The sequence below is a fragment of the Furipterus horrens genome, unplaced genomic scaffold (assembly GCF_987537825.1).
Source record: "Furipterus horrens unplaced genomic scaffold, mFurHor1.1.pri manual_scaffold_4, whole genome shotgun sequence".
In the NCBI taxonomy this organism is placed as follows: domain Eukaryota; kingdom Metazoa; phylum Chordata; class Mammalia; order Chiroptera; family Furipteridae; genus Furipterus; species Furipterus horrens.
In genome coordinates, this window is record NW_028327174.1 from 156,591,305 (window position 1) to 156,603,528 (window position 12,224).

Here is a 12,224-nt window from a genome sequence, read left to right on the forward strand (position 1 = left end):
AGCCATGTTGTGTCCTTATAGGGGCTTTCAGGTTTTTATTATGGTGATGTTGTATAGTATGCTAATGTATTACAATGAGCATATAATGAGGCTAGGGGTTACCACAAGGTGAAATTAGTCACCATATTGGATTGAGCTGGTCCTCTGCTTATAGTTCTGGTAGCCCTTGTGGATGAAAAGGGGCCACACACTAAACCTAAAACCTCAGGGGAGGCCTGCATGGTCACCTTATAAACTCAGAGACCTAAAGTAACCACATAGGATGGTCTGAAATTAAAAAGTTTTCTAAGTAAAAGCCGGTCATGGCAGGCAGTCATGTCCTAGGCTAGAATCTTCCCTGACAAAAATCAATCTTTACCTTAATCGAAACTGTCTATTGTGTTTTTTGCATCTACAGTAACATACCCTTGGAATGTCAAATTTCCTTTATTTGGACTCCTCAAAGCACAGGCACCACACCAGGAGGCCAAAAATCCCCTCATTGTTATTGTTATCGTGTTCAATGTTGACTGTTAACTTCCTGTACCCACCTATATAAAAGAAGTATGTGTCTGTCATTCTACCTTTTTATCCAATCCCAAAGTTCCCCCTACTTTACTTTCTCCCACCTCCCTAATCTATCACCAGTGGATTTAATGTAACCCCCGATGCCTCCTCTTTTGACTATAATGTATAAAATGAAGTGCAAAACTGCCATTTTCTGGAGCATTTTTCAGTCTGTTGAGGTTTTGCTTCCTGACAATTGTCATCAGTTTGGCTCAAATATACTCATAAAAATTCTTACAGGTTTGGACATTTCTTTCTTTTTTTTTTTTTTTTAATAGAATATAAGCCTTTATTTTTAGCTCAAATCTAAGTAAAACTTCTTATTTTTTTTAATGTTTTTTATTGATTATATTGTTACAACAGTTCCAATTTTCTCCCCCTTGTTCCCCTCCCCCCAGCACCCCCCTCCCCCAGCGATCCCCCCCAAGTCCATACCCCTGGTTCGTAAAAATTAACTATCCCCCCCCTCTCAAATATTAGGACCCTTTGTAATCTTGTAAAGGACAATGGGCGAAGGTCTCAAGCTCCTCTAGCTGCTTCAAGCTGGACATGGTCGTCGTCCTACCTACCCTTGGGTCCAGAAAACCCTAATAAGAGTGGGGGTGTGGAGGGGAGGGTGGCCTTCCCACATGGGGAAGGATCGTGCAGACTCCAGGTCAGTTGGCTGTCTCCGGTCAATGGCGTGCTTGGTTTAACAGGCTGGTGTCCTTGTTGTGTTTCAGTCATTCCTCCCCGTGTTTGTTCCTCCTGGATTGTCTCCTTAACAGGAGCGAGCTGAGAACACTGTTCCTACTCCGCGGCCATCTTGGTCCCCCCCCGTGGACATTTCTTATGTTGACACCCTTATTGTTTACAGGCCTTTGTTCATATACCCTATTTTATTCCCCTCACAGAGATTTTGGTCCTCCTTATTCCTAAGGGGTTATTGGGGCCTAGAGTATGTATCATTTTCTTACAGATTCACAGAAGTTCTATAATATTGCATATACTAAGCTTCTGTTTGTTTTAAATGTTGCAAATACCCTTTTTTTAGCTTCCTTCCTCCCCAATCATATTATGGTGAATTAGATTCATGAAAGGCCTTAGTTTTTAATATATATGAATTAATAATCTTTTAATTTTATTTATGGTTTATATATATTGTCTTATTTGAGAAACTCTTCCCTACCATGTGCTTTTTAAGATATTCCCATGTGGTTTCTTCTTATACAGTTTAAAAGATTTTATCTATTTATTTTTATAGAGGGGGGAAGGGAGGGAGAGAAACATCTATGTGAGAAACATCCATCAGTTGCCTCTTGTACTCGCCGCAGCTGGGGATCAAACCCATAACCCAGGCATGTGCCCCAATGGGAATTGAACGGGCAACCCTTTGCTTTGCGGAATGATACCAAACTAACTGAGCCACACCAGTCAGGATCCATTTGATTTCTTCTAAAAAATTAAACTTTTGCCTACTACCCTTAAGTCTTTGATTCACATGGAATTATATCCAGTAAAATTGCTAAGTTCTCTATTATCTTGAAATAAACTCCACATTTAATTAATTTCCCATTGTGGCTGTAAGAAATTACTAAACTCTTTTTGTGGCTCAAAACAACACATTTATTATCTTACACTTCTGGAAGTCAGAATTCTGAAAATGGATTTCATGGGGCTAAAATCAATGTGTTGGCAGGGCTGTGTTCCTTCAAGGGAGACTCCGGGAGAATACATTTTTTGCCATTTCGAGCTTTCAAAGGCTTCTCACATTCCTTGGCTCATGGCCACCTTCCAACTATGTCATCACTCACACCTTCTGTGATTCTGATCCTCTTGTCTCTCTCTTATAAGGACCCTTGTGATTATACTAGGCCCACTTGGATGACCCAGGATAATCACCCCATTTTAAAATCCTTCACTTAGTCACATCTGCAAATTTCCTTTTGCCATGTCATGTAACATATTTACAAGTGCCAGGGATTATGATGTGGGCATCTCTGGGGAGCCATTATTCTGCCTATTATACATTTCTTTTACTATTAGGTTAGCTTTCTTAATAAGCCCAGTTTTGGTTTTTCTTTTCAACTTTTGTATTTGCCCTTTTTTCTTAACTTATTTAGCAAACTAAAATACCTAGTACGAGCTCAATAGAAGTAGTGATAGTATCATCCTTGACTTGTTCCAGAATTTAAGAGATTACTTCTAAATATTTCATCACAGAATATGAGTTTGCTGGAGATTTTTGGACTTTCCTTTTATTGGTTAAAGGAAGTTTTCTTTTATTCATACTTTCTAGAAATTTTAACCATGAATATGTGTTGAAAATAATTGAATTTTTTCTTCAATATTTCTCTGTAATCTTTTAATATGAAGAATCACATTAATTGATTTAATTTGCTAGTATTTAATCAGCCTTGAATTCCTGTAATAAACCCAATTAGGTCTTGAAGTATTTACTGTTTTGAACATTGGTATATATTTGCATGTATGTTAGTGAAGAAGATGGGATCTTTTCATTTCTTTTAATTTCCTTAGAAATTAGGGGATTTAGAACAATTAAACTCATAAAAGGAGCTGGAAAGGCTTCTTTCTTTTTTCTATATTCTGAAAGAGTGGGTAGAATTATAGTAGTGGTTCTCAACTGGGACAGTTTTACCCTTTAAGGGACATTAGTAATGGAGACATTTTTGGTTGTCAGAACTGGGGAGGTACTATTGGCATCTAGTGGGTAGAGGGCAAGGATGCTGCTGACCATCGTACGATGCACAGGACAGCTCCTCCTCTTCCCTCAACAAAGAATTAAATTTTCCTCCAGAAATGAATTGTGCTGAAGTTGTGATTTCTTCTCTCATTCTGAATAAATAATCACTATCCTAATTTTGTAAGCCAATGCTAGAGGGGGGCGGGAAACAGAGAAATTTTGTTTTGATTAATCACAGTTACTAAGAAATTGGCCACAAGCAACAATACCAAGAAACTGAAGGAAAGTAATTAGTGTGATATATGGTCTAGCAATTCCAATTCTTGGTATTTATTTTAGAGAAATGCTAGCTCACATACATAAAGACATGTTTGAGGATGTTTCCTGAAGCGATGTTTGTAAAAATGAAAAATTAGAAGCAATCTACATGTCAAATCAGTAGTTATGGATAAAGTATGATATATTTATACAAAATCTTAGAAAAGTTAAAACGAAACCAAATTTATATGAGTCAACATGGATATATTCACATTTTTATTCAGAATTATATTTTTGAATAAAAACCCAAGTTGTATATCTATTCTTATCATATTTTTGTTAATAATTTATACATGTAATACATTACATGTTTATGTAATACATTTATGTGATGTATCCATACTCGAAGTATTACTACATATTTTCTTTAAGATACATGTGAAATATTTAAATGGCCTTGAAGGACATTACCTTACACAGTGAACAGTTATGTAGGAGTATTTAACTAGGAGATAAGTACAGGAACAAGACTGAGAAAAATGTCAAATGCACACTAATTTTATCTTCATTATTCTAATTTTAAAAGGAAAATGGATTCATATGTTTAATGTTTAAAGTTTTAAAAAGTAGATTATAGAAAAAATCAGGTTGATATCAAGACAAATTGTCAGCAGTGTTAATTCTTGATTGTAGAAATGCAGATAAATGGTTGTTAGTATCTGCTTTGTGCTTTTTGGGTTTTCAAACTTCTTCAAATAACAAAAATACGATTTTGATTATAAAAAAAGAGTTTTATGGCTACCAGTCTAAGCAGTGGAAGTGGGATATTAAGACCAACAAGTTGATGGGAGAGTTCAGCAGCACCCCATCTTGTTGAGATGCTGGGATGAAATGTCCCTCTTGGTGACTGACACCACAGGACTGAATTTAGCAATTCATGTAACTAATTTCAACAGATTCTCCACAGTTTTAACAATTACCAACTTTCTTTCCTTTGGGAAGTAACAGGGTGTGAGAAGAAACACTTGCTCTCCCCCGACATGCTCCTGCCCTCACCTGGGCAAGAAGGACTATCAATGCACTTTGCAAGGAATTGCAGAGGAGATTGCACATAGCACTTCAGCACCTCATTCGTGATCTTTCTGAAATTAAAGGTAAATTCCTTCTGGAGCAATGAAATAATATTCTGCCATGTTATATTCTCAAAAGAAATGAAGGAAGGTTTAGCTTTAGGCTTTCTAGTGTGACATATCACAAAGAACATTTGAAATCTCATATTAATTCCTAATGATTTTTTTTAGTCTTTCTGTATCCAAGGGATGAATACTTGAGAAAGAGGCAAATCTGTTGAGACATTGCTACAGAGTATAAAATGAATTATAAAAAATTGCTCAGAACAGTAGTAGCTGGTGTATGGTTAATGCTGTTGGTATTAACTGTTGCTACTAATAGCTATTACTAAGACCAACTCTAATAGTAATATGACTACAGTAAGAAGAAGCAGATATTTTAACTGTTTTATATTATGTTAGAAACAATTTTTTTTTTTTAAATTAAGAGCTTTAGAGACAAATATCCTTATCTTTAGCAGAAGCTTGCTCCATAGGGTTTTAGTGCCCCTGGGGAAGGATGCCTGGATCTTCCCCATGAGTTCTGTAACTAGGTGTGTTAGAAAGTGTATGACAGAAAAGTGGAGGGAACTGAAGGGTCATTCTTGGGTGCCCAAAACTCAGGTTTTAGCATCTGACTTCTTCCCTTTTTCAAGCCATGAGGGTTCACTTTTCCACTTCAGGAATTTGCCAAGAGCAAAAGTAATATTCAGAAGAATATTAATATATAAACCAGATGAGATTATTCCTGTTTACCTGTGAGGATTTCTCTTAGAACTCGAATAGTAAACTATCTCAGAGACATCTCAGTGGAGTCCCATTCCTTACATTCTTACCCCACCTTCCTGCTATTGTGGCATCATTATCAAGGGCCTGAAGTGAAGCCAAGGAAGAGGACACAGAACACAGTATTTTGATAGTGAAGTAAAATGCATATTCCTTGACCCTGCTCATTTCTGGCAGCTTTTTGTTTGCATCAGTTTTAAAGTTTCTCCAGAATGAAAGGCCATAACTCAAATTGGCCCCTGGCACTTACTCCTTGGTCAGTAGAAAGTTAAATACAATTACTTTTCCATATCTATTAGCTAAAAAGGATAGAGTGATGAAGTCAGCTGATGACTGAACTTTAAACCCTGAGACGTGTAGGACTTGCTACTGTGGCTCAGTCACTCCTTAACACATTCTGGTCAATTGATATCTTTCTGAAGAACTTATCCCTCTGCCTCTTTGACCACCACCCTTTGCAAGACAGTTTTCATCAGTGGAATTAAAGAATCCAGATGTGGCAAGACAAATGCGTATTTTTTATGGGTGCATGAAATTTTTAAAGAATATTAGGTAGCACTGAGCTATTATAGTCTGCAGTGTATCCTTGGTTCATGCTAACTTCAAGTCATACAAAGGCCAACAAAATTATTTAAGTCAATTATAGTACATCTACATACTTAAAATTATGTCATAGAAGACTTCCAGCCAAGATGGAGGCCTAGACAGACACACTGTCTCCCTCCACAACTAAGAAGGAATACAACTACCTCAAAACTAGAAACAACCAGAAGTTCCAGAAAATAAAACTGCATGGAATTCCAGCAAACAGAGATATAAAAAAGAAATACTCATCCAGACAGGTAGGAGGGGCAGAGAGGACGTGGTGTGGTGGCAGCAGCAGTGTCAGTGGAAGGCTGGCAGAAAGTGCAGTCAGACATTTTAAAAAGTCAGGAGGGACACCTGGGGAGTGTTCCTAGCTCCTCACCAGACCTCGCAGCTCACGGTCCCAGCTCCGGGGAAAATCGAGCCTCATTGCTTCTGACTGTGCAGACCAGTTGGGGTTGGGGTGGAGCCAGAAACTGCCAGTCTCTCAGCAGAGTCTGCTTGTTTAAAGGGCCCACACGGTCCAGAAATGTCCGCAGACCCACCCACTCAGGGAACGACGGCCAGGGCAGCAGCTAGAGGGGCACCAGTCTGGTGCGGAAGAGGGAGAGGTGCCTGGAAAAGGGGCGAGTGCTGGGCAGGTGGAATTGTTCTCTCCTGGACCCCTCCCCCACATACAGAGTCACAACGTGGTGAAACTGGTCACCCTGTACTGACGAATCCCTAAGGCTCCGCCCCTTATAACGTAACAGGAGCGACAGCTCTCCCTGGGACGTGGAGGCAAACAAACACAGGAGCCTGTCGGAATGAGGAGACAGAGAAGTATGGCCCAAAAGGGGAAACGGATCAAGGTTCCAGTGGGAAAACTAAGCAAAGACGAGATAGCCAACCTCACATATGAGGACATAGCCAACCTAAGAGATGCAGAATTCAAAACCCTGGTGCTAAAGATGCTCACAGGCTTGACTGATATGCTTGAGTACGGCAAATGCATAAGAGAAGTAAAGGCTATGCTAAGTGAAACAAAGGAAAACCCACACAAAACAAATGGTGAAGGGAAGGAAACTGGGGTTCAAATCAATGATTTGGAACATAAGGAAGAGTAAAACAGTCAACCAGTGCAGAATGAGGAAGCAAGAATTGAAAAATATGAGGAAAACTTCCCAAATTTTGTGAAGGAGATGGACATACAGGTCTGGGAAGCACAGAGGGTCCTGGGCGAGCTGGACCCAGAGGGGACCACACCAGGACGCATCATGACTGAGATGCCAAAGGTGAAAGATAAAGAGAGAGTCCTGGGGGCAGCAAGAGAGAGGCGGAGAGTTGCCTCCAGGGGGATGCCTATAGGACTATCAGCTGATTTCTCAGAGGACACTTTGCAGGCAGGAAGGGACCGGCAAGCAGTATTCAATGTTATGAAAGACAACCTGCAACTGGGACTACTCTATCCAGCAAGGCTATCATTTGGAATGGAAGGGTAGATGAAGTGCTTCTCAGACAAGGTGAAGCTAAAGGAGTTCATCACCACCAAGCCATTATTATATGAAAGTAAGTCAAAGGGACCTACTTAAGAAAAAGATGATCAGAACTTTGAACACTAAAATGACAACAAACTCACAACTATCAACAACCAAATCTAAAAAATAAAAACAAAATCTAACTAAGCAAACCAGAATAGGAACAGAATCGTAGGTATGGGGATCATTTGGAGGGTTATTAGCTAGGGGGGAGGAGGAGAAATGGGGAAATGGTGCAGGGATTAAGAAGCATAATCGGTTGGTATAAAATAGACAAGGGGTAGTTAAGAATAATATAGGAAAGGGTGAAGCCAAAGAACTTACATGCACAACCCATGGACATGAACTAAGGGGAGTGGGATTGCTGGAGGGAAGGGGGGTACTGGGAAGAGGGGATCAAAAGGGAGAAAACTGGAACTACTGTAACAACATAATAAAATATACTTTATAAAAAAGAAAAAAGGACATAAAAAATTACATCATAGAAAAATGTTTAATGGCATGGAAAGATATTCATACTATATTGAGTGAGAAAGGATTAAATAATTCTACCTATAATTTATGCTGCATTATTATTATTTTTAAATGTAGGGAGCATACCATACATATATAAATAAAAAACATAAAAAAATACACCAAAATCTTAACAGTGATTAGTCTGGGCAAAGGTATTATGAATAATTTTTCCCTTTGTGTGCTTCATTTTGTGTGTGTTCACAAATTATTTTCATTTAGTATGTATTGCTTTTGTAATTAAAAGCAGATTTTTCCTTTTTAAAAGATGATGGTAGAGTGACTGTCTGGCTTTTTAGACAAGGACTCATAGTGTATGTGCATTTGTGGGGTCATCACAAGTTCAGGGGCTCATTCTTAACCTTCGGGTTTATAAGCACAATTTGATTAATTCGCTGTAGAAATGATGATGGTATAAAAATGGCCAGCTTGTTTTCCTTCCCTCAGCTCTCATTACCATTGCCTATTTTATTTTCCCATTGGGATAGATTCCTGCAAATGTAATCAATTCTTCAAAGAATTTGACTCTTCTATGGATCTGAAGCAAGGATACCAAATTACTGTGTGTGTGTGTGTGTGTGTGTGTGTGTGTGTGTTAGCAATTCAGGGTATGACAATGCTGCCAAACTCAAGGGGTTCCCTGCTTGGGGTATTCTAGTCAAGAACAAAATGTGGTTGTCCTTAGGCAGTTTTATTTATTTGCAACAAGTAAGGGACACAGGCGATTCACATCCAAAGCTCTGTCTCCCAGAAGGGAAGTTTAGCCATTGCTTGTATACACTATTTGGTTAATTACGTTTTCTTCTTTGCAGTTCGCTAAACTTCAGGTCAAGCTCATCAGGTTGCAGCTGAATCTCCAAAGCATTTAGTAAAAACTGCTCAGACCCTGAGAACCTTGTTCTATCCAACAACTGCGTAGCACCCTCTTATAAGCACTGAGTATTTTTATTATTTTCTGCCATTTGAGTTTTCAAATTCTTCTTTAATTTGCTTTTTCAAAAAAATGTCTAGTAGCCATGACAAGTTCACATGCTTTTTCACTCATTCATTTCCTTTGGTTATAACTTTGAGAAAGTGTAGATTCCATGTGCATGAGAGGAAAAGGCAGAGACCTAGGAAAGGAGTACTGGCGCTGCAATAGCTTTCTAAACGGCCTCCCCACTTCCACGCTTGACTCCCTCCAAACAGCAACCAGAGAAGTCACTATGACTAGTCATATTATCTTCCTCTCCTCCTTTAAACTACCCAGTGGCTTCCCTGTGCTTTTAAAATAAAATTCAGCTGTACCATGATTGGCAAGGCTGTACTATGCAACCTTGTTTACTGCACCGCAGCTACACAGGCCTTTGTTCCTCAAACATCCCACTTGTTCTCACATTGGAGCCTTTGTCCTTGCCTGTAATACACTGCTCACTTACGTAGGCACTTGGCTCCAACACCTTCAGAGTTTTTAGCTCAAACATCACCTCCTCAGACATGCCATCCATGTCTCCCCCATCCAATTCATTGTTTTAGTTTCTTTATTGCTCCTGCCACAACCTGAAATTATCCTTGCTTTAGTAGTTCACTTGTTTTTTTCTCTCCCACACCACGAAGGTAGCTAGGAGACGCACTGCAGCACCCCCAAGCTCTAGATTAGACATTGTTAGTTAAGAGAACGATGATCTACATAGGCCTGTCTCAGTTTCCGTTTTAAAATTTTTTCATCGCAGAAATTAAAGCAGTTTATTGGCAGGGTGCCAAGCAAGGGGACCTAGTGAGTTAACGCTCAAAATCCAAACTCTCAGTGCCCTTCTTCTTTAATGAAGAGGTTAACTAGACGAATGTGAGCAGGTTTAAGTGGAAGCACCCTCGAAATGAAGCCAGAGCCCTCTTGCTCCTGCGTTACTATAAACCTCAGGCGGAATCTCAACAGGGTATTGGGGAGCCAAAGGGTGGAGAGTAAATAGGAAGAATCAGTGCAGTGTAGTCTTTTCACAAGTTGGAGAGAGGGAGACTTAGTAGGATGCTTTTAAAAGAGCCATTTGGGCACAGAGCCACTTGGAAGTTTTCTTTTTTTCGATACCGGGACCTGATGGAAAGCAAACGTAGAAGTGTACGTGCCGAAGACCTGCGAGTCCCGGGCAACTTTAGCGGAATCCACACGGGACTAGTCGCACGTCGCCCGCCGCGGTGCCCCCTGTCCCGCAGCCCGCCCCAGCGACCCAAGGTCCCACTGCAAACGCGACCCTCCGACCCCTCGCGGATCAGCTTCCTTGGAGCGCTAAAAGAACTTTCAAAACACTAAATGGAACTGACAACTTTGTCTAAATAAAGAAGAAAACACTCCGAAGATTGCAGGAATGTACGGAAAAAGAAGGTCCGGTAGCCGCATTCCGGAGGGCCCCAATCCGCGCTCTCTTGTCCGCGCAGGTTTCCCAGGTCCGGGGCGGGGCTTCTCCGCTGACGCCACCGGGCCGGGACTGCGCAGCCGCGGGGCGGCCTCTCGGGCGGTGTCGCGTGCCGAACAGTTCGCGCGGGAGCGGAACGTCAGGGCGCAGGGTCCGCAGATTGGTGGGGACCAGAGCTGCTACGGGGAGGAGGGGAAGCCAGGATGGCGACTTCGAGCCGGAAGACCTCGGCCCCAAACCCCCTGGCTTCCAAGAGAGGCCTCCCGAGAGATCCCTCGTCGGAGGTTCCGAGCAAGAGTAGTAAGAGTTCGGCGCCGCCTCTGCCGTTGCCGTCGTCCGGACCTTTTGTGGAAGGTTCTATCGTCCGCATCGCGATGGAGAACTTCCTGTGAGTGGCCCGAGGCCCAGCGGCGGCGGGGAAGTCGGGTGGGCCCGTAGGCCGGGCGCGCGCGCGCCGTCAGTGTGTGCGCGCGCGTGGGTAGGTGGATGTGGGTCTGCTCGTGAATTTGTGACGGGATTACCAGCACATATATTCGTAACCTGTGGAGATTGCTGTATGTGTTCGCGTGCTAGGTGTGAGTCTTGTGTGATGCGATTTTTTTAAAATTCTACCAACGTTTTTTAAAGGCGTCATTTGCTGGGCAATGGACGTAGTGGGGGATTAGGTCTCTGCCCGCTGGAAGTCACGGCCTACAGAGTAAGGACATAATCTGTAATGCACAAAACAGGTCCCTCGGGACTCCTAGGAAGTAACAGTTAAATCAGAGTGGTAGTGAGGTTGCGAATTACAAGAAAATTAATCCTTGCTGTCAGTTGTTGGGCCTCTCAACAGACCCTTGACCCCTACAAATTCACTTTTCTTCCCAGGTTTCTTTCCCTCCAGACAACTAATAATCATAATAATAATTTTAAAATTCAGTAATGTGTTTTAACACAAATACCGTGTTAGTATAGCACCTTATGGTTCATTCCATCAAGATTTCTTTAAAAACTTGCACAGAGTGGCGTAGAGGAAACAATTGCAATAATAACATCATTTTTTTTTCAAGGACCTATAATGCCACTTACAGAAGTAGGTGCTTTATTTATACAATGCTCATTCTTTCGTCACAACAACTCTTTATATTATCTCTCTTGATGAGATAAGCTCACAGAAGGTAATTTGTCCACATTTACACAGCTTGTTAGCTGAATTACTATTTGAATCCAGATCAGGAAAGATCATCAAATGAATTACCTACCATAATAATTATATATCGGGGGCACAAAGGATGAAATGGTTAATAATTTACACAACTATGAGAAAGGACTTTGTACCAACGTTATAAAAGTCTTAAAAGAAGGGAAGAAGACTGTAGACAGAAGGTACTGCCTGCAACAGTTTGTCATATTTAGGAAGCATCAAGTGTTTTAGTAGGCTAGAGCACAGGACGTGGTCATAGGTGATACTGAAGAGGTAGGCATTGAGGGTTTTTGTTTACTATGCTAAGGAATTCGAGCTTCATTCTATAAACAGCCAGCATGCATTTTAAGTAGGGAATAGCATGTGATTTATATTACTCTGGTAGCAGTGCAAAAGATTTAGAAAGGGTGCAAGATGGGAGGCAAGAAGACCTTTGCAATATGAAGACAAGAGATGATCAGGATTTGAACCTAGCAGCAGCACTGGGGAGTAGAAAGGGAAAGAAGAGATTTGACGGGATTTGGTACAGCTTGATTGTGAATCGTGAGGGTAAGGGAGAAGTGCAGCATTGGCTAATTGGTCAGATACGGTGCTGTTCAGAAGAAGAAGCAATTTGGGAAGAAGAATAATAAATGCTTTTTGGATCCTGTGACT

The 12,224-nt window shown here is 40.9% G+C and overlaps 1 protein-coding gene across 2 annotated transcripts in view; it reads left to right on the plus strand.

The window, feature by feature from the left end:
- Nucleotides 1-10,485: 10,485 nt before the first annotated feature.
- The window catches only part of SMC5 (structural maintenance of chromosomes 5), an 83,312-nt gene continuing 81,573 nt past the window's right edge, over nucleotides 10,486-12,224 (plus strand). For both annotated transcript variants that reach the window (XM_090274168.1, XM_090274169.1), the window contains exon 1: nucleotides 10,486-10,775. In XM_090274168.1, the coding sequence (XP_090130294.1) occupies nucleotides 10,591-10,775 (185 nt within the window). In that variant the 5' untranslated portion in view covers nucleotides 10,486-10,590. The remainder of the gene's footprint in view (nucleotides 10,776-12,224) is intronic.